Source organism: Mastacembelus armatus, chromosome 15 (genome assembly GCF_900324485.2).
Source record: "Mastacembelus armatus chromosome 15, fMasArm1.2, whole genome shotgun sequence".
NCBI lineage: Eukaryota > Metazoa > Chordata > Actinopteri > Synbranchiformes > Mastacembelidae > Mastacembelus > Mastacembelus armatus.
In genome coordinates, this window is record NC_046647.1 from 6,725,263 (window position 1) to 6,752,849 (window position 27,587).

General features: G+C 39.1%; 2 protein-coding genes across 4 annotated transcripts; one reads left to right on the forward strand and one right to left on the reverse strand.

Moving 5' to 3' along the window:
* Positions 1-3,196: 3,196 nt before the first annotated feature.
* Positions 3,197-18,468, forward strand: blnk (B cell linker). Of its 3 annotated transcripts, XM_026308628.2 has the most exons (24): positions 3,197-3,388; positions 3,662-3,724; positions 9,901-9,947; positions 12,348-12,413; positions 12,864-12,910; positions 13,616-13,659; positions 13,749-13,857; positions 14,156-14,259; positions 14,442-14,514; positions 14,601-14,654; positions 15,043-15,068; positions 15,149-15,177; positions 15,306-15,362; positions 15,527-15,554; positions 15,666-15,714; positions 15,923-15,980; positions 16,159-16,186; positions 16,275-16,305; positions 16,598-16,673; positions 16,813-16,841; positions 17,005-17,060; positions 17,156-17,239; positions 17,339-17,494; positions 17,944-18,468. In XM_026308628.2, exons 1-24 carry the CDS (start codon positions 3,320-3,322, stop codon positions 18,058-18,060), a joined length of 1,500 nt encoding a protein of 499 aa, XP_026164413.1. In that variant the 5' UTR covers positions 3,197-3,319; the 3' UTR covers positions 18,061-18,468. The 3 variants fall into 3 exon arrangements, with proteins under 3 accessions (XP_026164413.1, XP_026164415.1, XP_026164414.1); XM_026308630.1 differs by lacking the exon at positions 9,901-9,947 and having other exon boundaries at positions 3,235-3,388; XM_026308629.2 differs by lacking the exons at positions 3,197-3,388; positions 3,662-3,724; positions 9,901-9,947 and adding an exon at positions 11,588-11,978.
* Positions 18,259-23,853, reverse strand: znf518a (zinc finger protein 518A). The gene is made up of 3 exons (XM_026308627.1): positions 23,762-23,853; positions 20,658-22,884; positions 18,259-20,494 (listed from the first exon to the last, which is right to left on the reverse strand). The coding sequence occupies exons 2-3, from the start codon at positions 22,855-22,857 to the stop codon at positions 19,809-19,811; spliced, it is 2,886 nt and encodes a 961-aa protein (XP_026164412.1). The 5' UTR covers positions 22,858-22,884; positions 23,762-23,853; the 3' UTR covers positions 18,259-19,808.
* Between the last annotated feature and the right edge of the window lie 3,734 nt (positions 23,854-27,587).

Below are 27,587 nucleotides of genomic sequence, written 5' to 3' on the forward strand. Positions count from 1 at the left end.
ACCTCCATCAAGGCAAAACACAGAGTTTGGTAATGCCACAGTTGTTTATCTCACAGTTGTAGTTGTTTTTTTTCCCATGGCAGTGGGACAGCGTGTCAGTTGGAGCAGTGTTGGTGAGAGATGGCAGACAGGAAAGCCTTTGGCAACAGGTGTTGAGGATTTGGTGTTTACCAAAAACCACCTGCCAAGTTCCAGTGATTGAGGATGTCAGTAAAAAGATAAAAACATCACATTGGAAACACACATTTGGAGGAAGTAAATACAATCTAAGCTAGTTGCTTCTTTAAAAAGTTTTCATGCAGTTGTAATTTCACTCTCATGGCTGGAGCAAAGCCTCAATTCTGATCACCTCACAAACCCTTCACAGCTGTCCTGCCTTGTCCAGTTCATCTTGCCACTCACCGTCTCATTATGTCCGGACCAAGCCTGTACCATCTGCTCCACCACTTTAATTAGCTTACTGCCTAAAATGAAAGTCTTTGTGGGCATTTCCCCCAGGATCCCACAAGCTCATACATGGCCTTTGCAAACACACACACACGCATGTGCACACACACACACACATACACATGCAAGTACTGTGTATGCAAGCCATAGATGATTAGGGACATTTATCCAGGGAAAAGAATTGCACATTCAGCATTCAGCAGTGCAAACAGAAAATACTCTGTTTTAAGTCATCTATGCCTTTTATAGGTACTGTAATTACAACATTAGCCATTGCCTTGTGTTGTTTTGATTTCTCTGCGGCGGTCAACAATGTTAAAGAAAAGGTTTAAATGTCACCTGCTGTAATTATCTACAATAATGCAACTGTTTCAGTAGACCAAATAGGAATGATCTGCTGAATGATTTAGGCAAAGAGAAAAAAAAACATCATTAAAGGCCCTGATTCTACATCTAATTACCAATGCCTCTGTTCATTTCTTCACTTTAATAAGCACACCTTGCCTCTGTCTGCTAGACAGAAATGATTACACAGCTCTCATTAGCATGGTGCTCTGAGGGTTAACGGGTGTCACAGGCCAGACGTGACTAATTGTTTGACGATTTACCCCCCTACCACCCTCCATCCCCTGACCCCCAACACCCTCAATCGCTCAGCTGTATATGAGGGTGCTGGCCCCTATCCAGACTGAGACTGATGAAATTCTAACATCACTTCGACAAATGCTTCTTACACTGCCAGCAGCAATCACTGCAAAAGCAATGACTAATTTTCGATCGAACCTTCTCCAGTCGCTCTAGGTGTGTATGACAACATATTCTGATAATTACAATTAACCCCTATATCCAGTTATTGTTTAGAAACCAACACTATATTAACTAGCTCTACATGACTGTGTCAGTAATAACAATCCAGTTTTATATCAGTTTGTCACATAATATGATATAGTTGTAGCCTGCATGTATCATATAGCTCTCTATGGGGAACCAGTCTGCATGAGTCAGCTCTACAGTTGGCTCTTAAAATGTACACTTTGAGTATTGGACTTTCACTTGAAAAGGAGCTATTGATTTTTGATTTACTGATACTTTTCCATAGGTAAAGCAACAACACTTATTGCAACCACCATCGAAGACATGTATAGAATATTTTCATTTGATCAAATGGTTGATCCATACAAACAACAAGTCCTGGTTTTGAATATTTAGCTAATCATATATCTTCTATGAAAAACAAAGCACCAGAAATGTTATCACCACAATTTTGATGGTGCTAATATGTTAAACACTTTCCTTGGGGCATATCTAGTAGGCTCATATTGTTTGTTTAACAGATCTTCCTTTCTGAAAACAGCTGTCTGCTGCTGCTTGAAATGGAAAATCCTAAAATAACTAAAGTTAAAACAAGTAAACACTCCAACAAACTGACTGGGACAGCAAAATGAGGTGATTCTCTTAGGCTCTGTCACTAGAAACAGATGTCTTTCACATTATACTGTCATTTAATTTCACTGGGAATATAAGTATATCGACTAGTGCAGCAATAAACATATCAAAGGAAAGCACAAAGAAAAAAGTGCATAACAAAGGGATTTAAAAAGCTAGTTATCTAGATAAACAGATAGATGTAGATGGATAAATCGAAATGTAAAATTGAATCTTCAGTGTTTCTTGCAAACATTGTTTTGACAGCACTGTTTTCTGAAAGTTCCCATATGGAGTAATAAACTGGCAGGTCCAGTATGTCTTCTGCATTAAACATTTTGAAATCAATAGCCAACAGAGCATAAAAATACAGCCTGAAGGTTAAATCTTATTATCCAGTTTTCTTCCTTAAAACTTAAAAGTTGTTGTTTTTTGTCATGAATATTTCAGGTTCACAAGGCTTCCTAACAATGAATATTGGTGTATTGAACAAAAAAAAAGACTAACAACATGTCCTACAAATTTGCCATTGTTAAGGAAGTGTATGACTGTGTTTTGTTTATTATCTAGGGCATTTTCAGTTTGTTTTTGGGTAATGAGAGAAACACATGCATACTAACAATAAGTGGAAAATGTAGGAAAAAAAGTAATTAATCTAAGAGATTATTCTGATCTTTAAGATTAAGAAAATACCACAAAAAAAAAAAAAACAGTTTGAAGTCAATATTCATCACCAGCAGACGCTAAAATGTCTCTTTTGAAGAAAATCAGATGAGAAGATTGATAACATGCGTACACCTGAATATTAAATATGGAGCTGGAGCCAGGAGGTAATTAACTTACCTCTAATGCTTACTAATTTGAGGTTACTGCTCCCAGCTACTATTCAAAAGAAATGTGTATAACACAAAACTTCCCATTTTAAGATTCCACTTTGTATATATATATATATATTAAAGACATTAGATACAGTGTGTTAGGACCAGTTAGCCTGGACCTGTCTGAAGGTATTCCAGCACCTCTAAACCTCTCTGATTAACATGCTACATCATATTTGGTGAATCTGTATGAAAACCAGCATAAAAATGACACAAAAATAAGTGTACAACAAATTACAGACTCCTAAACTGAGAAGTTTAATCTGACACTTTTATTTCTCTAGTCAGTTACATTAAAAGACTTTAAGGAAGTTCCTGCTTTCCTTTTATGGATGTCCCAGTGCAATCTCTGAGACAATTTTCGAAAATACCAAGAATTGCCACATTACTTATGGATGAAGCAGAGGGAGGGGGAGAATATGTGTTGGTTTTAATGAGGTGACCTCCCTGTGTGTACTTCTCCCTGCTGAAGCTGGCTGGTGTGTTGGAGCTGCAGTGCATGACGGGTCAGTCTATTACTGTACTTCCAAAAGCACACTCTAGCTCAGAGGTTCCCTGTTGAGACAGAAATGAACCCGCCGTCCAGAGAGGAGTGTGAGGGGTGGGACCAGGCACAAGTAGCCTTCTTTATGTGCAGGGTGAGTACAAGAAAAATGGGAGACAAAATAAATCACTATCACAAAACCGGAAGATACTGAGGTGACCTATTTAATGTCAGGAGTTTGTTTTAGCTAATATGGGTATGTGGGTCAGGTGTTATGTCATATTGTACATACACAACTGTAGCAATTGTTAAAGTGTTGGCATTAGATGACTTAAAGATAAGAATCCTGGAACTGAATTCACTTCATCCGTGTATTTACATGTAAATGTAATTTCACAAAACTTATGAATACGTTTGCTGTCCTCAGAACAAAATGCAAGAATGTGCCACGACTGTACTCAGACTGGGAATTAATGGACATAGGCTTCTGGTGAGTAACTCCCCCACATTTTCCTTCTTCCACCTGCATTGTCCAGAAAATACTCTTTTTATCCTTTTTGCACTTGCATAGTCTGTTAATTCATATAGGATCATACCAGGGTTGAGGCTGTGTTGAGTTTATCATTTCAATTACATCAAAATGGACAAATCCTCCCAGGCAACTATTATTATATAATTATGGTATTAAAAACAACAGAATAATTACATTCCCTAAAGCTATTTGTGTCTGTTTTGCTGAAATAACAACTGTCAAACTCAATTTACAATATGTAACTCTTTGCACAATTTTAGTTTAAAATCAATTATGTTTACAGCAGTTTGTTTTTCTTGTTGACAGAGCTGAATACTAAACTTTTACAGTTCTCTTTCTTGAATAAATTAATCCTTAAATGTTGCTATGAATCTTAATCAGTACTACAAATTTCCAAAGTTGAAAAACCGAGGAGAGTTTCCAGGATATGAAACACGACAAGCGTAATCTTATGCTTGCATTACTTCTGTGCATGCTGAGCGGCCCCTCCTTATATGGAAGTACAACTGTTGTAACTTCTGCTTTGATTCTCACTGCTTTTTCACAAACATTGCTGTTGTATGTACAATCTTTGAGGGCCAGGGGTTTCTGAGAGGTACACTGACACAATGAGTGCAGGTAAAAACTGTCTTAGTTTGGCTGAAAGTACACGAGGCTATTAAAGCTGTAATCTCTACTTTTTTAAGTATCATTAAATCTGCTTCAATATAAGTGAGGAACTGTTCAAAGACGATCATATGAGGTGAAATCACTGAAGCGTGGGTTTATAACCTCCTAATATTTAATATTTTGAGGATCCTAATATCATCTCAGAAATACCTCCACTGCAGCTTTTGTTCATATGTATCTTTTTAGTGGTCACACTATGAAAAAGAGCAATAATCTGCTCTCTTATTCATTATTCACTGATCCTGAACTGATTCCACTTTAAGAGGGGCATTGCATCATGAAAATGCTTCTATCGTACCCCCTGTATGCCCCCAGAGTTTAAGTTAAAATGGGTAATGTTTCAGAAAGGAGGTTTTGATGTGCAAGTTACCAGTGTAGAAATGAAAAATACATATATATACAGTATGTGTATTGAGTGATAGAGCCCATAGCTGCAGATCCAGCCAATACACCAGATGTCTATTAAGCTCAGGTAAACACGTGCTAGTACTGAACACAATTATTTCACCATAACTATACTGCTGGCTACACATAGCTTCGGTTTAACCAGCTTCAAGGCTACAGAGTCTGATAAACATTTCCAGTCCCACATCATCAGGTCATATAAGTTGTAGCTGTGTAGACTTTTTTTTCCTGCATTTAGTTTTTATGCTTGCTAACAGTGTGGCTCCATGAACAGCCATGTCCACCACTTTGAATTCAAACATGTCATCGAGAGTTGGATAGATTTTATACACACGATTCCCAGAGCATGGATCCTAGGGATTTTTGTGAGCCCCTGATTTTTCCTATAGCAGTACCACAAGGTTCAAATATGTAGTTCACATGTCTAATGTTGAACTATGTCAGATTACTACTGAATGGTATACCATGCAATCTGCAGCAGATATTCAAGGTCCGGTTGGTTACATACTAGTAACTTTGGTGATCTCATCCATTGGCCTATAATCTACAGGCATTAAAGACTACAAATATAATGGGGGCTTCCTTTGTTGCTTTTATGCCCAGTAATGACATTACTCTAGGGAAGACGGTGTGTCAGTTCAGCCACCTCTTTGGTTCAAACTGAAATATCTCAATAATCATTATATGAATCAGCATGAAGCTGTGCACACATAGTCATGGTCCACAGAGCATGAAGTCTGCTCTTTTAACTCAGCACCATCTGCTTTTCATTTTCAGTTCTAACAAACCTCAACCTGTACTGGATGGATGGAAACAAACTCTAGTAAAGACATTCACAGGTCCCAGATGATGAATCATTATGCGATACTGATGTTAGTATTTTGCATTGCTGAGCCTACAACAAGCCCATAGAGCTAGAATGGCTGGAGTCTCTTGTTGTGACTAAATAAGTTAACTGATGGATTTGTTCTTCAGCGTAGTGTAGAGCTATATGTATATAAAGAGACTCTATGTAGCCTAATGATAGCTTTGTCCTTGTGTGTCCCTGTATCTTGTACTCACCTCATTTCTGTGTAAGACAGAGCAGTTTTAATATTTAGTCTGTGTTCAACAAGATTTTTGTTGTAACATCTCTAGCTAAATCACACTAAGTCAGTTTGAGACCTGTCTGGCCATGGACTTTCTGTTGAGGGTGAGTTTCAGTAGGTGGCACTCTTCCTCTTCTGTTACAAATGTTGTTATTATTGGTAACTTTCCAGTTCCTCTTATATTCTTGAAAACCTGTAGTTGCCTCTGTCAGTGAAATGTCACTTCCTGGAGCAAAAGGATCTTACAAGAGCAGCTGTTAACTCTCATACTTTAGGACAGGTTGATTTACTACTGTGTAACAAAGGAGACAGAAACAGAACCAATATGTACTCACCTTATACGTACTGCACACAACATGGACCCCTGCTCCACCTAAAAATAACAGGAGGTTTATATGTTTGAATTTCACTGTGAATACCGCTGTATGTCCAGTATTTACATTATCTGGAGGGGCAAGTTCATCTTTGCTCCGTTTAAATTACAGTTTATGATTTTGTGACATCACTACACTAGTTCAGAAGTAAATCATAGACAAAAGTGTGAAATACACAGGTGTGATGTGGAAACCTCTAATGCACATACACAGAGAACTGAAACTTCAGTGAAGTAGAAGACATCCTACAATCCAACTTTTCTGTGGGACAACATATCAGAGAACAGGAGAACAGTTCTGTATGTGTTAAACCAATGTCATTACAGCACATCCCTGTGAACTCATTATGCCTCAGCAGATCATTTTTTTAACCTATACAGGGCAGCATTGTGCCTTTACTACGACACCTGTACTGGAAGTACAGCAGAAAAGTAAGAATAAGTGTTTTATAATGAGCTCTGTTTTACTCATCGGTAGTCCAGCATGTGTCTAAGGGCAGAGAGGGCCAGTGCTGTGGGTTCTGAATGTCATCCAGCAAGTGGGCTGCTGCCGGCCCTTGCCTTTTGGCCTACTTTACATATGATGTTTATACAGTAGGTGGTGCAAAGGTCATAAAAGCAAGACAGATCTAAACTGCCTGGAATTCATCTTCTTCACATTATACCTAGAATATCTCCCATCTGAGTGGTGAGGGGCTGTATACTACAGTGTGGATGGGAATGACAGCCAGTCAGCATATTGTAGATAAAGGCAATCTCCATCTTTTTGATGCCATGTTTGCTCGAACAGGTAGACAGGTTAAAAGAGAGATGTAGTAGATCAAAAGAGCTGTCAGCCTCCATCTCTGGGACACTGCCTGTGTGGGGTGGCTGTGTAAGGAAGTCACTTTCAACTCCTGCGTATGACATCAACACCACAAACAAAAGCCTTTTAAAAAGGACAGCCTGCACACATATCTATGGTACCATGTATCACATGATTACTTGCTGCTGGTACATTTACAGTGGCATACTGAAATATAAATTTGTGCTTTATAACGGGGTGTTTTATCAAATGTATGTGGCTGAATTGAAAAAAAAAAAAACAGGGACCAAATACAATTTTTAACACAGATTAGGTTTTTAGCCTCACTAAATCCAATTTGAATTTTAACACAGTTCCCTTGTAGTGGATAATACAGGAAACAGCAAAGTATTTGAGCCCTGAAGGGGGAAAACACCTTAACCAGAATTAGCTCATAATGCCTCTAATTTTGGAACATTTAGTGTGGATTTGTGAACATGTGGAAAGTCTCACCTAAGAGTTGTGAAACTTTGTGCAGCTGCTGTGAAAGACTAAAGGTAATCTTGTGGGCATATAGCTGTGAAGCTGTTCTCTTCATCGTGAAATGAAACTAATTTTGAACGAAAGCTTTGACAAATGTTCTGTACTGTACGTCAAAGTTTCTGCTTGCTGTCTGCCATTCCTGCAGCAAGCCACATGCAGACAGAAACAGAAAGTGACCATTCACACAGCTGGTTTTGGGTGAAACTGAGATTTCACATTAGGTTGTGTACTTTAAACTTTAGCAGCTGTGCCCTGGGCCTTATGAAGGTTTTGGCTTTAGATTGTCTTACCCAGTATCTGCACAAATATTTGACAGCACAGACCACTTTGAAACTAAAGGAGATCGATCTGCCCATTGTGAATATGCTGATGGTAGCTTATGGAGAATATTAGGTTGTTTTATGTATCATGATGTAAAGAATGTGTTCTGTAATAGACATGGACATTCTGTAGGCCTATAGCTGAAAGGGAATATCAGGTCCTACCTGTAGCTGACAATATAGCAGTCCATTAAATGGTGGTCACTTTTTTCTTTGTCATACTGACAGTCAAATAGTTTATACTCAATGAGTTTATAAAAAAAAAATCGGAAAATAGAAGGAAAAATAGCACTTCCTGCAGAAAAAAATGAGGTGTTCATTTTAAAATACAAAGATGTGGCTCTGGATGGGATTTAAATTACAGGAGGGCCAATGTGTTCACTGAAAACTAGTGGTATTGTAATTATTATTGGTTTGGACCAGATTATAGCACAAAGGTCTATAATACAAAGGAGAGGCTGCTGTTTGTAGAGCTGTTGTGTCTCTTTTAAACAGCCATAGACACTCCTATAAATAATTCAGTACGTGAGCAGTGCCTGAGTATCCACTGGGGTGGACTGTTTGATATTTTATTTGGTGTCAAAAGGCTAAGTCTGATTTTAAACAGATAGTTTTTTTTTTTTCTTGAATGCCAGAGGGATGATATGGTTCAGTTCTTTGAAGGAGTAAAACCTTTCATATTAAGTGTTCGTACCTCCTGATTTACAAATGAGTAAATCACAAACTCTATTCAAAGGGTTTTCACTATGCTATACACTTCTTCCATATGAACTTTCTTAGCTTCCTTTTGTTACACCAATATCCCCATACACACACTGGTATAAGCCCTCCCTGTGGAATATCTTATATGAATCATAAAACTGCTAAAACCATCACGGCTTGTTTCAGAGGAGCCTCGGCAGATAAGGGGGCATCCAAATATTATTAACTAGCCATTTTGGACCCATGCCTCACACTTTAGACTTTGTATTCACAGTTTCAGATTCTCCCAAATATTTGTTGTCATCGATCTTCATTATGTTACGACAATATAAAACAGAGACAGAGCAAGTAACGACCTGCAGCGATGAATTATGAATGAAAAGAGGAATACATAATTTAGCAGGATTTGTTGAATATTTTATGGTAATCATTTTCCTTTCATTTACGAATCACAGCTGCCTTACTGCATCACAGATATTAAAATGTAACAATAAATTACAATACATGGGAGCAGTTGGATAAACTTTTTTAAATGTTTGCTGGTTTATGAAACCGTCTAATATGGTTGTGTTATTTGGTTAGAGGGGCAAGCTCCTCAACTGAAGGTCGGCAGTTTTGGGAAACACAAAAAGGGAAACCAGGCAACAGCATACAACACAGTCTCCCTGTTTTATTTCTGTTTAGAGATTGTGTTTTCTGCTCTGTGTCCTTTATAATGTTGATTCATGAACTATTAGCTCTTAATGTGTTTGTAGATGACTTGTGGTTTTATTTCTGCATTAAATAAGCTACAACCAGTCCATAAATTAAACTGCTTCATTTGATCCTCCTGTTCTTGAGGATTATATTATTACTGAGCCCTTCATCAACACACCCAGCCTCCAAGGCATAGAGGTGCTGCAATATCTCACCAATAAGTACCACTAGGTGTTACTGTGTATATGCATGAATGTATTGCATATAATCACCTCTAATGCTGCAGCTCCTATAATGTCTTCCAGTGTCAGCTCTCTAAAAATAAAATGAGCATTAAGTTATAAAAACAAACGGCGGAACTGAAATAGCCCTTGGTGGGATGCTGCCATCTCCTGTTAGCTATGGGGTACTGCATGTTTCTTACTGCTATGATACATGCTTATTGTATCTTATCTGCTGGATGCAATCATAGTCATCTGTGATCTCTGTAGTCTAAAGAATTTCCCCAACTTGTCAGAATGTGTTCACAGCTGATTTCTCTGATGGTTTCACAGAATCTGTCTGCCAGTGACATGAATAAGTTTAGTCTCATCCACCAACTGTAAGTAACACTAATACAGCTGTCACCACACACCTCCCTGCTGTCCTTCGTTCTCACCCTGTCTCCATCCTTCAGTTCTTCAGTGCTTTTTCTTCATCTCAACTCATACATCTCATGTTGGGCTAATACCAAACTCAAGCCAGGATGTTCCTGAATTATTTTTTAAGAAATAATTCCCAAGTGATGTAAGGTGACTGTAGGCTTTGTAGAGTATAAAAACCTCCATATTTACTTGAAAATTAGATGTTGTCGTATTTTTGTGTGTTTATGTTTGCAGGTGTCTGTGCATGGAGACAGTCTGTTTGTAATTGCACACACATACAACTGGATTTGTGTGTGTGTGTGTGTGTGTGTGTGTGTGTGTGTGTGCGTGTGTGTGTGTGCAGATGTGTGTATGTGTGTGGAAGAGTTTTGTCTACATGCCTGACTGCACCTGCACATTTGTCTGCATGTGTCTGCTCTTGTTTGTGAGGTACAGTGTGTTCCTGTTCACATATCCCCATGTGTGAGCATCTGTGTCTGTGGATGTCAAAAAATTAATAATATAAAAGTGAATTTAAGTTTCAACACTACATTTGCCACATAATGTGCGTGTATGAAAGTAAACAATTCACCAACTTAAATAAAAAATGACATACTCATTGTGAAAATACATACTCATTGTGAAAATACATACTCACTGTGAAAATACATACTCATTGTGAAAATCCAAATAAAACGTAAAGATTTATTGGCAAAAAATATTCAGTTTAAGTTCAGTTTCCCCATATTAACCCAAAAGGTTAATATATTTTTGTCGTTTTGTTTTAAAAGTGATGCCTGCTCTCCATGGTGCCTGTTAACAGGGTGTGGGGGTGCTCAAAAGGTTGTATTCTGCAATCTCATCATTAGATGCCACTAAATCATTCACATTTTGCATATTGCACCTTTAACCTAACCAAAAATTAGGGTGATTACCTGAAGCACTGGTTCCTAGTATACTTGTCCAACCAGGAAGTTAAAATGTATATTCAATGTCCACTGGTCCTCATAAAGAGTTAAGGTAGCCCAGTACAAACAAAAACACTATAATCAGAATTAGTAATCATTTCTGCATGTCAGTGCTACAGAAATGAATTAGAACCGACAAGTTAATCACGTACAGTAACTTAGTTATAACACAATTTCTATTCATCCTCTGTTTTACAAACACAGCATGTGCAGCATATATACAGATACAGCTCCATATAAAGAATTAGATGTAAAACTAATGAGGTCAGAGGACATTACCCACATAAGCACCTAGTTACCAGCAATATCTCCAGAATGAATGATAAATAAAGGCTGACTAAAGTTTCTTTCTAATTATGAACCATGACCATGGTTCCTTAAAAATCTAAAACTGTCTCTGTTATGATTGAACAATATGGACATTGCTTATAAACACAGAGCTTCCGCATTTCTGCTTCTCAGCTGTGGTTAACTGTGATCAGAGGTGGTGCAGATATTTTTTTTTTTTTTGCAATAATCCCCATGGTGACCACACATACACCCATATCTGGTGGATCATCCTCCCAGCAGTCTTCTTTATATATTTTATAGTCCATCCTTATAGAAAATACTTTACAATATGGTATGGTACAATATGGTTTACAATATGGTATTTTCCATGATGTACTGTGCATGACATTGCATGTCAAAATGTTTCAACCTGTGTTGTGAGAAGGTTTTTAGAACAGAAATGTTCTTTGAAGATGTTTAAGTCTGTGTGTTTGTGTGTGTGTGTGTGTGTGTGTGCATGCTTGTGTGTGAGACGGAGAGTAGAAAAAGGAAGTGATTTCTCTTACAACAGCAGCCAAACAAATTCCCTCCCCTCTGCCACACAAATGTGACTTGTAGCCTGATACAGTGTTCATTTCATTTCTGGAGAACAGTATGGCAGCACGGGGTTAATGAATGCAAGGAATAAGGCACAGAAATGTAAACTCTTGGATTAATCATAAATATGGATACATTAGGTAAACTGGCCGCTCCTGCCACGGCAAAGATTCGGTAGGCATTTTGGTTTTATTTGTAACTTATGACCTTTTTGGTAGTGTTTTTGAATTTCTGTGGCAATATTCGGCACTTTGCACAAAAACTAGACCACAATTTCTTACATGTTTGCAGTATGGTGTGAGTAAAAGTGCTGTATAACATGATTACATCTCATGCCTTTTCTCCACGTGCAATTGCAGGGTTAAAACATAAATCTAGCCACAGAAGTGATTTCATAGAGAATCCTGTGGGAAAGGGGGAGTAACAATGTGAATACTATAACTGTATTTCTTTTTCATTTTTTCTTTTTTTTGCATTTGTTTTTTCATTTCATTTTCTAAACATGGGTTCCTGAATGAAAATGCCAAATTACGTGTTTTCCAGGCAACTGCAGAAGATCGTTCAAGACATCAAGAAAAATGATGGCAGCTTACTGGATAAAATAAAACGGTCAGTATCCTAACGTTCTTGAGCTTTACTGCATGTGTTTTAATACTACATGCTAATATCATGGCCACATATTAGTCTAAGTGTATGTGACGTGTGTAGGAGCTATAAAATCTATGAAAAGTTTGGAGATAAAACTTTTCTCAATGAAGCATTGTTATATGCATCAGTGGTGAATGTTAATTCCGCTTTCACAACCATTGGGATAAGAGACTAACAAACCAAAAATAACTTCAACAGATGGCTGTTTCTCACTTTCCTTTCCAGTCCCCTTAAGACCCAAGAATAGATACTTTAATGGCAATAGTATACCTGAACGCATTTATTTTCAAGCCAAATTACCACTAGTCAAGCAATTCCACATTAATACATTAAATCACCTTGTACAAATACCAAGACGATGTGCTCAAATCAGCGTTAAATCACTTCTGTCAATATTTTTCTAAATGGCAGGCTGAAAAGCAAACCCAGTCCAAAGGTACCTGCGAGAGATTACAAAGGTAAGAGCTGCATTTTGATCCATGTGAAATGGCACAGAATATGTGGTTATAAAACTCTTTTGCTATGCTGAAAAAGAACAGTCAATCATCGTCCTCTGGTTGCTGCAGTACACAGATATCCAGAGCATCTTTATCCAAGTGTGTCTTATAACAACACTGAAAGTATTATACCATGTTCATAACACATGCTGAATGCCATTCCAATGTGAGTATCTCAAAGTCTTCATTTTGTGAATTAACATCAAGGTGCTATTGTCTAGAAAGAGAAAAACTACTACTAAAAGAGACATTCAACTTTTTTTTTCAAATCCCTTTTATCCAGAGTAAAACTACTAACGCAGAGTAAAACTACTAAAAAATAGTTCAATAAGTACATGTCATTTACATGTTACATAACATGTAAAATTACTTGTTTACATGTTCTCACATTATTGTAATATATGTCTATATATATTACAGGAATGTTATTTCTTAGACAATGTAATCTAAATGTTAATGTCATAGATGGTTTGTGCAGTTTATTTTCTCTCCTTATTTAAGTAGTACAGACACGCTGATCGTGGTGTTTTTTTAAAACAGACTAGTCACCACAGTGGTCAGAATAATGTACTGAGTAAAACATACTACATGTTCTTTTGAAGTGTAGTGGAGGTATAAATTATGGTGTAAAAACAGAAAAAAACTGGGGTTTGCATTTTATTACAGAAGATGACAGAGAAGGTGATGGCCAACTGTCTGATCCTGATTATGTAAGTATTAAAAAAATGTCAGTTTTAATTTATTTCAACAGATATCTGTGTTTATTTGTTTGAAACATTACAAGTAATGTTGTTCCCAGGATAATGACACATATGAAGATCCACAGGATGACAGCTACGAGCCTCCTCCAAGCCACAGAGTCTTCAGCGCTACTCCTTCTGCTTCCTTCCCAAGGGGGGAATATCTTGGTCAGTCCAGTCATTTGAGAAAAAGCCCTAATATCTGCACTCTAGTCATGGTTTGTTCCACTAAAACCAACCTTTTTGTTACAGGGATATAAGGCAGATTTTTTTATTATTAGTTCAATGATGCATGTTAAAATTCACACACTTTTTCACACGTATTGCTCACTTTCTGCAGAAGTGAAATTGGTGCACTGAGACCCCATGTTAGGACTACAGTTGAGCTACGGCCACAATCCACAGAGGACGTCAGAGTGGCGCTTCATGCAAATGCTGATGTCCTGTTTCTGCTTCTGCTTTCCAGACAGCTGTCATGACCGACCCAATAGTCTACCCAGGAAGCCCCTCCGCCCAGGCAAAGCCTCCAAACAACTGCCACCTGCACCCACCAGAATGGCGAGCGATGAAGTAAAGCCACTTTAACTCAAGCTCACATACATACTTCACTATAGGCTTGTGTCATCTTTAGGTTATTAGTGTCTTGGAATATTTCACCATATCCTCTGTACTGGTAAATACTTTACACAAGCATAGACAGTTGATGTAGGATTTATTTCACAATACAGCTATGTGACATGTCTGTCTCATAGGAAGACTACATCAGTCCAGACGGCTGTAACGATGATGACAACTATATAGAACCTACAGAGAATCCCCCTGCCAGTAAGATACAAATCTGGTGCTACCAGGCTACTATAATAAAAGTACTGCACAAAAGATGAAAAAATACTAATATTTTCTATTTTCAGGAATGGACCATTCCAGGCTGATGGCGTCTTTACCAGAGTTTGCACCTAATTCTGGTGGGTACAACAATAAACATACTTTAACACAAGTTCACAAGGGTTCAGTATCTAGAATTACTGATCATAAACATCTGGACTGAAATGTGGATAAAATAATACTGAGGCTGTAACAACACATACTAATAACTCATGACCATTATATTAGCAGTATTTGGTACTAGATCTACTAGATTGGTACTTTACTCTCTAAAAGTAATCAGAGACCTGCTGAACCAACCCAGCAGTCCAGAGCTCCCATGTGCCTGTGATACTGAATAGACAACTTGTAGGGCAATGATGTCTTTGTAAACTACACTACAATAAGAGACAGTCAAAAACTGTTAGTACAAACACTAAAAAACACCAAAGGACAGATGGCCTAATTTCTACTTTGGTTATTTTTCAGACTTTTATGAGTTTCCTGACAAAGAGGTAGGCTGCAACAACAATTGCAGGTATTCTTAACAATGTGGACTTAAAGGTTTGATTGCATCTTTGTGCTATCTGTACAGGAGAACTCATCATCTCTTCCAGAAAGCAGGTCAGCTTGAGAAACTCTTAACTAAGGCTCATTTATGTAATTGTGTAGACATATAGAATAAAATGAGACTATTTTAGAAATCAATTTGGTGCAGTCTGACTGATCATGTTCTTACATCTACCTTGCAGGTTGGGTCCAAAACCCACAGCACAGTCACAACTTTTACCCCCGAAACCCAGCCCCAGGTAGGACTGACACCAACAGCATTTAATGTGGAGACCTAAACCACAAATTTATGCTAAAAGACTTTTTGTCCATTATGAAGGTTGCAATAAAGTCATTTTAAATTTATTGATATATTATTCTGCCAATACAGCCCTATTAATTACTTTCTGATTTTTGATTTTAGATTGAATCTGATGAGATCTCCTCCTACTGTAAGTGATGATGTGTATGCAAGATTAAATTTAAACCAGGTGTTTTACAGACATGTAATTTACGCTGCATAATTTGGAGGACACTGAATTATTAGTATTGTGATTTTGCAGGTCCAGGAACCCTCAGAAGATGAGTATGAAGTTTGTGATCCACAAGATAGTGAGTATTAAAGCAAACCGTGTTAAGAAACATTTCTATGTATCATTTTAGCATAGAGGCAAATCAGTGAATATGTATATGTCCATACAGTATATATTCTAAAAATAACATATGACCTTAGAGTAACGTATGGCTGTTCATCAAACCTCACAGTTTATATAACTGGTAGATAGTAATTCACTGGTAATTGCATTGTGTCTTCCTGCAGGTTCCAGTAATAAACCTGCAAATGGTCCTCCAATTCTACCTAAACCTTTACCCAGAGAGTAAGCATCAATTACGCAACATGTCATTCATATAGTATGGTTTTTCAGGTACAATTAAAGTAGTCTAGTACAACATTGCTGCAACAAGTCCTGCATGGAGATGATAAAGTTCAGTTTCTATTCAAACTGTTTTAAGGTACTGAATCAACTGTTTCCCTCTGATTCATTTTTTCCCCAGGAGGTCACCAAAACCACCTATAAGGCTGGTAGGAATAGCTTTTAATAAAAAAATTAATCCTGCATAATTATTAGACTTATTTTCATGCAATCAACTCATTGTTAATGTTATTGCAGAGGCCTGATTTAAAACCAAAGGATTTTGAAAGTAAGTATCAATTCTTATTGTTCACACCAGATTGAGCAATTATTTAACAATGACATTTAGTGACATGATATATCTTCTCTAGGAAATGCTATAAAACACACACTGAAATGTAACTGGCACCCCAGTTAAGTTTTCTGTGAATTAATTCTGGTCTATGATGACTCAGATAAAAGGCGTTAAGCCTAAGCAGATGATGCAGATTCTTAAAGGTGTAGCATATAAGCCTTAAAATAACTAGATGTTGGATTTGTTTCACTAAACAGTAACTTAATTATCATATGTCTGGATTCAGGTCGGACACTGCCTTTAACACAAACTGACCATAAAACTTCCCCAAAAGCTTTTTCACTGGATTTGAAACGACCAAAGTAGGTGAAACACATATTTTACACTAGGCTTGATATTTACACTGTGCAGACACATTTTAATGCTATTCAACTGAGAAAAAATGTACTTTAATGGCAGCTTTGTGCTGTGTAATTTACTGTGCCTATTTGTGTCCTGCAGAATTCCTCTTCCACCATTAACCTCTCCTAGTAAGTACTGCTCCTGCTTGTGTCTCACGGCAGGTTAATGTCCGTATGCTCTGGGGTTTTCTGCATAAAAATAAAATGTAACTTTTTTGCTATATTGCTATATTATATTATCTTACTCTATAAAAACATCATAATTACAGAGTTTCTCTCTCATATGTCTCAGAACAAACTGACAGAGGAAACGTTTCTGCAGATAACAGATCAACAGACCAAGACAAGGTGATCCACGTAACACATTATACGGTGCAAATGAGTAAAGTAACAGAATATATTACTATGTTTAAAATTCTTCTTTTTCCATTGATTCTTTTCAGGATGCAGACATCTCTAAGAAACCATGGTATGCCAGCACATGCGACCGCAAGACTGCGGATGATGCCTTGTTTCACTTAAATATAGTGAGTTGTACTATCGAGAAAAGCCTCCAACTGAACAGCACAAGGATTATTTCCCATGGCCCCCTGCTGGGTTTTGACCGGGAGTGATTTCTTTTTTAGGATGGGGCATTTATGGTGAGGAGGAGCTCTGGTCAAGATGCACAACAACCCTACACATTAGTGGTGTTTTACAAGGGCAGAGTGTACAATATCCCCATCCGCTTCATACCAGCAACTAAGCAGTATGCACTAGGAAGACAGAAGAAAGGGGAAGAGGTACAGTATAATTTTGATTGTTTGTTTGGGTTAATATTCCTCAAGTGAACATGAATTGTAGAAAAGGTCCTGTTTATGTGTATCTGGGCAGGCGTGTTGAACTTGCTGTTTGTCTATAAGGACACTAAATGTCTTACTAATGCACCTTTATCTCCACCTTCAGGCAGTGTGGGGAAGGTTTTATTGCAAATTTGATCATCTCAAATTCTTTTCTCACCTGCCTCCTACTGTACAAGTACTGAGAAATATTGAGTAGCCCGAAGGTCTTTATCACAAAAGACATTTTGACTTGTCACAGCAGGAAAAGCACAGGTGTTACTAATGTCCCAGGAAGCCATGACCATGTGACAGTGGTTACTTGGCTGGTCACGGTAGCTTAATTGTATCACTTTAGTGGAATTGATCCTTCTTTCTCTAGACTAACTCATCCCCCTCTATTCTTTCCACAGTATTTCAGCAGTGTCTCCCACATCATTGAGAACCACCAGAGGATTCCTCTGGTGCTGATTGACAGCCAGAGCAACACCAAAGACGCCACCAAGCTGTGTTGTCCTGTGAAGCCCTAAATAACCCTGACTAGATGCTTTATGGCAAACAGCCAAGTGACTGTACTTGTGCATCCCAACCCACTGTGTATAGTGTGAGACTAGTTTACAGCACTGATAATGTGAAGCTTTTCTCCTCCTTCAGTGTTAAAGTGCTGTATGAAGGACTTGCCTGCACTGCTGGCCATGCAGGGCTAAAGTAACACTGACTCAGAAAACTTTTGAACTCATGTTTTATTAACATGTCATTTAATGCTCAGCCGGTAACAAGTGTATTAAAGTTAATGCAAGGAATGAGACAGTGTTGATATAACAGAAGGAAGCAGGTATACAAATCATTCATTTACCACAGTAATACTTCAAAGAGCCAGAAGATGCAAGGTCATATACTGTATTTTGTTTTAAATAAAACTCTTTCTTATGTTCTAACTCTGCTCTTATATCTCAACAAGATACCACCAGGAACTGACAAACTTCTTCATTTAATCTCTGAACAACAAGTAATGCTGTCATCCTTATGATCACTTGCTGCATAACAAAAAATCCTAGGCACTTGGTGAAAACTGTCTGGTAATATGCTACAGTACCTCTAGCTGGACTACAGTATATACAATAATAAATCTCTTTTTTTCTGAATCAAAATATACAATAAGTTATTGACACTAAAGAAACAGGGATATATGCATAATTCAGGTACATCTACCCAATGGTCCTTGACTGACATACAAACAGAAGCGACAGTTCCTGAATAATGAGTGATCATGGCTGCATAAGGAAATGTTTATACACAGTAGGACACTGGTTGAGATTGTCAGAGGCTTAGGCCTGATAAGGTGAGGTAATGGGAAACTATAAATCTGCATTTCATAGTGCAATTATAACATTATCATTTCAAGTCGAAAGAAAAGAAGCTCTACAAGGGGAAAAAAAGACACCATCAAATCACCCAAGCCCATTGATCTCCACAAATCCAGATTTCAAAAGAAGTTTTTAAGTATATGATCTACATCACAAAACACAAGTTTATGTTTAAAATTAATCTGGGCTTTGGGGAAATCTGCTCCCACTGAATGAACGCATGGAAATATGTCTCTCATTTTAACTTAACTTGGAGTTTAAACAAAGATTTTACAGATACAATGAATCTTCCAAAAGCAAAAAAAAGCATAAAGAATAGCATATAAAAACTAAAGAGTCATAAATAAATGTTGAATAACACAGCTTATCATGTCTTCATATATATATATATATATATATATATGTGTGTGTGTGTGTGTGTTTTGGTATATCTCAGGGGTTATCTGTGTCCATTTCCAAAAACATAAATATGACAGCTACCACACTGTATAGCCTACCCGTACATAAACTGAGTCATAAAAGTCAAATGGTATGGCATATATACATATTACAGTGTTCTATAAAAGATTCCATATGACAGTGTACTTTTATCACCTTAAATAAAGCTACTGCGTCAACAACATACAAACAGTACAAAAAACTAAATTATGACCACATCCTTGTGGCTGTACAAATAATTACTCATTTACAAAGATTCTGTATCAAGCTACTCGGACTGGGAGAGGGACAAAAGGTAAATGTTTAAATTACCCTGAGAATGTGAACCCTCGAGGAAGTGTGACAACGATTTGATTCTCTTCAAAAACAACCACTACTAATTAAGACTTAAAAAAAAAACTGAGGAGACTGGCTATCATTGTTTTGTTGTAAAGTCCACCTTTTCCAGATTTTGTTTCCAGTGTGCACGACATTCATGAGTTTTCACAGTTGGGCTTTTTCCACTCCATCAGGTGGCGCTGCTGATGGCCCATCCACATTTCTTGACTTGTAAAGGTCCTGCCGCAAAACCAGCAGCAAAACTTTGTTGCAACATCCCTGCTGGGAGAGCCCGCACCCACTACTTCATACTTTTTCCTGCTCAATCTACGAAGTTTCATCTTCAAAATAAACCTCTCCTGTACAGAGTTTTTGCCATGCCATGTGGAATCAAGTGGGGTATCTGTAAGGTCATTTCTGTTAGGGACCTCACCGTTCCTGGCTGAAAGGGCATTCAGAGTCCTGCGTGACAGTATGACCTTCTGTACCTCTCCCCTGTACCTGTTCACGACCTCCATGATCCTGGCCACCTCGGGGATGTCAGCATCTGGATGATTTAGCACTACGACGGGCTGGTCTCCCACCGGGCGCTTCACCAACTGAGATGGATTCACAGCTAATAACTTCAAGGTCCTCTCCAGATTTTTGGGAACCGGCTGCCCCTGATGGCCTGAGGCTGGAGAGGGCTCCTCGTGGATGTCTTTCCCAAAAGGCAAAAGGGTACTGTTGAGGGGACCTGAGCAAGAGTCTGCCAGCAAATGCCTATCTGTCGCCAGTGCAACACTCGGGTCACTCTGTTCTTTAGAAAGAGTAAGGCTTGCATCTTCCAAGTTAATCATACCTGTAAAGAAAAGTGCAAATATTCACTTTAAAAACAATCAGATTTGCTCTAGAACAGAAGATTTAAAATATATATAAAAATGCAAGAAAATGGAAATTCATGTTAAGACTTTTTAAATGTTTCTTCATTGTGTCTAATTATAAAGTATAAACTGCTGTCTTACCCTGTGATGTATTGACAGGCTGGGAAACAGAGGAACACTTGGTGTAAGTGCTAGAAGAAGTCACCCCATCAGCTGCTGAACTCTCCTCATCCTCTGACACATGGCACTCGGTGCCACCGGCTGACGCTGCGAGCTGTATGTTCTCAGGAAACGTCTCCGCCGTTGCCCTCAAATATGAGCGGCCTGTCTTACCAGCTGAACTTCTCCTGTCAACTTCCGTTTCCAAGAACTGCACTGACTTCTCCGGGTCATTTTGCCTTTCTTGATGCGTCGACAGCGGGCCTTCAAGCATGATGGACTCATTCCCGTCCATATTTTTAGAGCCCATTGGCCTGGCAGCAGTACTGGGGCTGAGTTCTTCCCCTCGCTTCACCGGTGAGGATGAAGTTATGGCTTCAGAGGGGTAGTGTAGGTCAGGTTTGGATGCTCTGGCCCCTTTTTTCTGGTGTACTGCTGTTAGCGACACATTGTGAGCTGCCAGTGCTGTCTTCTCCATTGTTTTATGATGATTTGGCAGTCTGTGATCTGTTAGACCACCTCCTGATGTAGACAAAGAGCTTTGTGACACCCACTGCTTCTCCTTCACAGGATTTTTTTTCAGCACTAGCTTTAAGGCCAGTCCTGATCTTTTAGCCACTTTTTTAGATCTGCGGTTTCTTTTCCGTCTTCGATTCCTTCTCTTATTTTTTGGTAGCACTTTGTAAATGGCTGTCTGTTCGACACTCTCATTTGTTAACTTCAGCTCAGTGGAGAAATGAATCCCATCCTCATTCATAGACTCCTGGTGTTTGCTATGTTCCTCTTGAGCAACCTTCAAATCTCGATTCTCTCGGTTTTCCTGCATTTGAATGATCTCAAATGGCTTATTCTGGGCTGACACTGAGACATCATTATTTTGTTTGATTTCCGTCTGTGCACAAAGTGTTTGAGCATTTAAATTTGACTGGCACCCATTTTGGTCAACTACACAATAAGCATCATTAGCAACAGTTTCAGGGAAAACAGCTTCTATATCTGGTGACGTCATTCTTTTCAGCTTTTTGGTGTAAGTAGCACCATTCTGAGCTACAGTTATCCTGTTCTTGAGTGTAAGGAATGTAAGATCCGACGGGTTCAACATTATGCTGTTCTCTGACCTGGGGTGAAGGTTCATTTCTTGAGGGACATTTGACAAAACTGTTTTAAGAGCCTTAGTCCATTTCTGGTCATCCGTTTCCCCGGTGACAGATTTCATCAAAAACTGTTGAGTCTCCTCTAGTGTTGTTTGTGGATCTGACAGATGGCAGTATTTATCCAGAAATTCTCTTCCTGGCAGAGAGAGGCAGTCCTGTGTCAGCCAGCACATTTCCCTAACTGTGCTTCTTGTTAATCTAGGCTTCATTTTTGGGATTGGATCATTTGGTTTCATTGCTAAAGAATTAATCCCTTTCTTCCTCCTCCTCCTCCTCTTGTTACCATTCGGGCGAACATGGACAGCATTAATGTGTTTAGTAAGCAACCATTTCTGAGACGCCTCATAGCCGCAGTGCTGACAGCACATCATTTGAGTGGTTGTTTTAGGTCCAAACTGATTCTTGTCCTGTGGGTGCAGTAATATATCATTCGCTTCTTCCAGGCCCAAATTATGTGCATAAATATGCCCTAGAAATAGTTGAACGTCACCTGTAGAGAACTTATGACACAGTTCACATGAATATTTGCCATTCGGGCAGTGATGCAGCGTCAGGTGTGCACTGAATTCAGACCATGTACGCTGAACATTGTCATTACAAATGCTGCAACTAGAAAAAGTGTCCTTGTGGCTTAATAGATGAACCTGAAGGGAGGAGAATTCATGTGTATTAAAAGTACATGTATGGCAGGAAAAAACTGGCAGACTTCCTCTGTGTTTTTCCTCAAAGTGTTTCACTAAGTCTTTGGGAAAATATTCCAAATTGTCCCTGCATTGAGAGCATGTGAACCTGAGCGTAATTCTGCTGTCATTTGTCCCGCACACACACTGCTGTGCTTCCTGGGTGGACTTCATTGATGAAGTCCACACTGTGCTGTGCTCCCACTCCTCCGCTATCTTCTTTGGTTCATTCTTATCTTCACTTTGCATAGTCGGGGGCTGAACAACAGTCTTCCTGAGGTGGAGCCCTGCGTGCCAATCCCTATTCTTCTTGTTGACAAACTGTTTATCTCCTGTGGAGATATCCATCAAATCCACGTTTTTTTTTTCAGTTTTCTGAAAGTGCAGCGAAACACAAAAAATAAGCGAAAATTCACACTGCTTGTAGCTGGACGGTACAACTCAAGGAATACTGGTGTTTTACAGCCTTTGTTATGAAATACTTACAGAACACCCTATAAAAGGAGACTGCATACAGTTTTACTTTGCATGTTACTTTGTCCACCTGTTGCTGGACCTGGTTCAACCTGCAGCTGCAGCTGGATATTAATGCACCACACAAAGATCAGATCTAAAATTAAAAAAAAAAAAAAAGGAACTTAAACTCGGCCTCCAGGTGCAGGACACTGCAGCTAGACTCACCTGCCCACTGTTAGTTATGAACTTCAGACCCGGCTTCACAAACTACTAAATGCGCTACGATGGGAGGTGTTAGTCAGGTAAAAATGCAAAACAAAACAAAAGTCCGACTGAACGGAGCAGAACAGGTCCAGACGGGACTTTTTTTTTTTTTTTAGCAGCAGATTAATGCCACAGTTGTGCAGTTTGACTGAGCTACCACAACAAAGTGATGAGACTGTCTTTGTAACGAGCAGCAAACGCCTAGTGTGAAGTTACGATAAAACTACCCGACGGCCAAACCTTTACATATGACTTTTTCCCTCCTCCTGGCGTGTAAACACGGCAGCTAATTTAGTAAGTGAGCTAACTGCTGTACCGTTTTCTCAAACAGCGTCCGAGTGATTTGAATTAACGTGACGCACAAGAGCTTACAAAGACGAATAACTTCAAGAATAAAACGCGTGGCAACAAAGTTCAGCCAGACCCAGTTTCTTTGACCCTGCACTGAGATATCGTTGCAGATAAACCCACCGCACTGCTGTAGATAAACAATAAAGCTGGAGTTATTTGTACAGTTGTCTCGGTTTTTTACCTTTTCTTTTGTGGAGAGCTTGACAGCTCAGCGAGTGGCAGCCATGATGGTTTCATCCGGGGATTACAGCCTCTGAGCTCCTTTAGCCTTTAGCCCGAGAGCCGTGCTGGCCTGTCCCGGGCCTACTGCTGCACACACACTGAGCTCATTCAATGCATCTTGTCAATGCTGACATGCACTCGGTAATGCATAGCCACAAAACCCCGTAAAGGTGCATTTTAGGCGAGCATTGATACGCCAGCTACACGCCTCAGATGTTTTGTCTCAGCTCAAGGTTGTAAACAACTCGGTGCAGGACTGAAATGTTCTTAAATGGCATGGTCGACTGTCACACTCACACAATATGTCCATGGAAAATAAAAGCTGCCACAGAGCATAGGTTTGTTGGCTCCTAGCACTGCAGATAACAGAGGAGTATAACACAGGGGACCAAAAGACTTAGCTGTTTAAAATATGTACATTGGCAGTGAAAATACAAATGTAATTATATATAATCAGTCCACTGTTATTTCTGCAGTTTCTGTAGTAGCAAGTACTAAAGAGAAAACTGATTATATTTCTACACAATTAGAACAATAAGAATACTAAATATATATTATTTTCATTTTTTGTCAGAAATGTATGTAATTATTTTTCCCTTTCCACTTCACCTAATGCTCAGGCAAGTATGCACCATGTTGTTATTCCAAGCAGACATGGTAATTAATGTAAAGCACATTATCCTGAAAAAGACTGAAGTTGTGGGTTTCTTCTGCTCCGCCAGACAGACGGAGAATGCCCTTTGGATCTGACTAGCACTTCACAAATTACATTAACACACAATGAGGGGCTACACCTCACAGTTCGATAACAGCCACAGTATAAAAATAGCCCAGTGTCTCACTGTTTCAGTGCATGTGAGACACTTCATTGCATCTGAATGACAGCCTGTAGATTTATTTTCAGCAGGGACCTTTGTTTGAAACTCTTTAACATGAAAGAAATATTCATCCAACTGTTGGTTTAACTTCTTGTAGCTGAAAATAATCTATTTACTGACTATTTATGTGTTGGATTAACTTACCATTTCTTCTTTAGTGCTGACATGGCCCTAACGTAGGCTATATGCTTTAATGTTTGACTTCAATGTTGGGAAATTTGTCAGATAATATATGGATCCTATATTGTATGTGTTACATTCCTTTGTGGGTTATTGCAATTAGGTTTGTTATTATATTTTAAAATGCATTAATCAGTATGTGCAGATTGACCTTTGTGCTGCCAACCACCTGGAACAGAGCTTTCCCAAAACAGAGATAAAGATGAGCATTTGTGTTGCCAAGAAATGGCTGACGTACAGCGGAAAATCAATAGTTTGGAATAGTAGAAACCAAGTTTAGATATCAGAGTAAGTAATCAAGTAATTCAATATAAAATTTCCTTTTGCAAATAGGAGATCATCAGCAATAATGATTGCAACAGCAATAACTGAACCACCTATGGTATTTATGTCTCTTTGGCCTGAGAAACAACTGAGTTGTTCACACTCCCAAGCAGGTCACTGCCTGACAGCTGCCCTCCACTGAGTAACTGCATGACACCAGGGGGATGAAAAGCACAGAAAGGATTGCCACCACCACCCTCCACCCAGGACACTATTTGTTTCCTCTGGGAGACAGTTCCAGTCCATTAAGAACAAGAATACCTACCATTTTCAACAGCTTCTACCACTGAGCGGTTACCAATCCTCTTAAGACTCAGCCCTTTCCAAACTTCCATCCATCCATTATCTATACCTGCCTATTCCTATATAGGGTCACAGGGATCTGCTGGAGCCTATCCCAGCTCTCTTTGGGTGAAAGGCAGGGGTACACCCTGGACAGGTCACCAGTCCATCACAGGGCCACATAGAGACAAACAACCTCACACACTCACACTCACTCCTATGGGCAATTTAGAGTCACCAATCAACCTGACAAACATGTTTTTGGACTGTGGGAGGAAACCAGAGTACCTGGAGAAAACCCACACAAGCACAGGGAGAACATGCAAACTCAACACAGAAAGGGCCCTGTTAGGTTTTTCCAGGAACCTTCTTGCTGTGAGGCAACAGTACTAACCACTAAGGCACCGTGCTGCCCATTGACCTCCCGGTTATGGGGCCAGCACATCTCCACTGTACCACTCTACTCTCTACATTTATAATTTATTTTCTAGACAACAATTAATTACACTACACACTCAGATTGTGTCAGTGTGAATGTGCCTTCATGGAAGTTCCAGAAAAGCTTACACAGCAGTTTTAGGAATTTTTTGAAGAAATCTCATTTTCTCGTGGTTCTGTTGGGTCAAAAACTCTACAAGTTCTGCTTTGTTCAGCTGTTCTGTCTATAACTTAATTTTGAGAACTTTGCATTTTTGTTATTGCTATTAGCTACAAGTAACTGTAACCCAGCTGTAATTTTTTCCATCTTATGTTATTATATATTTTGTGTAAAGCTCAAGTGTTGTGACAGTTCTACTTTGTGGCTATTTGGCGACAGTTAATTGGTGTACAACACAGGCTCAAGTTCTCATTTTCGGTGTCTCACTGTGGGCAATGCTCCCTCAGTGTTATCCTCAGAAGCCTCTATATCATTAGTCCAGCAAGCACTGGCTGGCAGTCGTCACACTTGTGTCAAGGCTGAGCCCACTCCTCTCCTATAATTGGGGTTGAACATTGGTCCTGCTTTACCTTTAAAAACCTTTTGTGGTAGGTTTGCAGGAGCTGTATGATGTTGCAAAACATACAGGTAAAAAGCTGTTGATGTCTATGTTGCAGTCTGGACCAACACTGCCATCGAAGGCCAACTGGCTACAGTCCTTCATGGTCTGTCACAACTATGCTGAGAGCCTTAAATGTGTCATTGCTCCTACTAGCCTTCTCAGCTGAGCTATAGCAGCAAGCATCCATTAACCCAGTGGCTTCAGTGAGAAAGAACTGGGCATCGTCACAGACCAGTGCCTCCGCCGCACCAGTTCAGCAGTCCAAGCTGCAAAAAGAACACCAAGCATCATTATCCTGTAGGAGAGAGTAAGATGGAGGAGCCTGTGGGAACTTTCTGACAGAGAAAAGCAGGACATTCTGGATGAACATCCACTCAGCCAGCCTCTTCGGCACCACTCTTTCCACCATGCAAAAAAAAAAAAAAGGGTGAAGCCGTGCAACTGTGCCTCCTGAGAAGGGCCAAGGTATTCATCTATTGTCACTGAGAGCCAGATATATCCCAGGAGTACAAAACCTGGGTGCAGATCTGTTGTTCATTGGGCAGCCCCCCATATGCAGACTAGACTGGGCTGGTTCGATGCCAGTGCCTAATTTTGAACCAGAACTTTGCGTTTTGAAATCAAAACTGGATTGGGGCCAGTAGTAAGAACTGCTTACACTGGGAGCTGGGGGTGGGATTATCGCATCCAGCAAGAGCCAAATCCGAATAAGGTATTCTGTAAAGCATAAATAATGGGTTTTTATGAATATTTATTTTTGAACAAACATTAAAATAATTTATCACTAGAGAAATAACAAATGAAACAGTTGATCTGTAGGCATTGGGTGTACTGTATTTGCATTTTGTGTGATGTGCAGAAAGATGTTCAAGAGAAGAGCGAGAGCAGAGTGAAAATAAAGGTAAAACGGAGTTGTGATCAGGTTATTTTTTCATTAACTGGTATGCTGAAGTACTTCATTTCCCTGCTGGACCTGTAAAATGTGAAGCAACTTGATTTTGACGAGGGGGAGGAGATTAACCTACTGTCCTGTGGCAGTGTTGTTACTAACGCTAATGCAGCTTGTTCACATGAGTACATG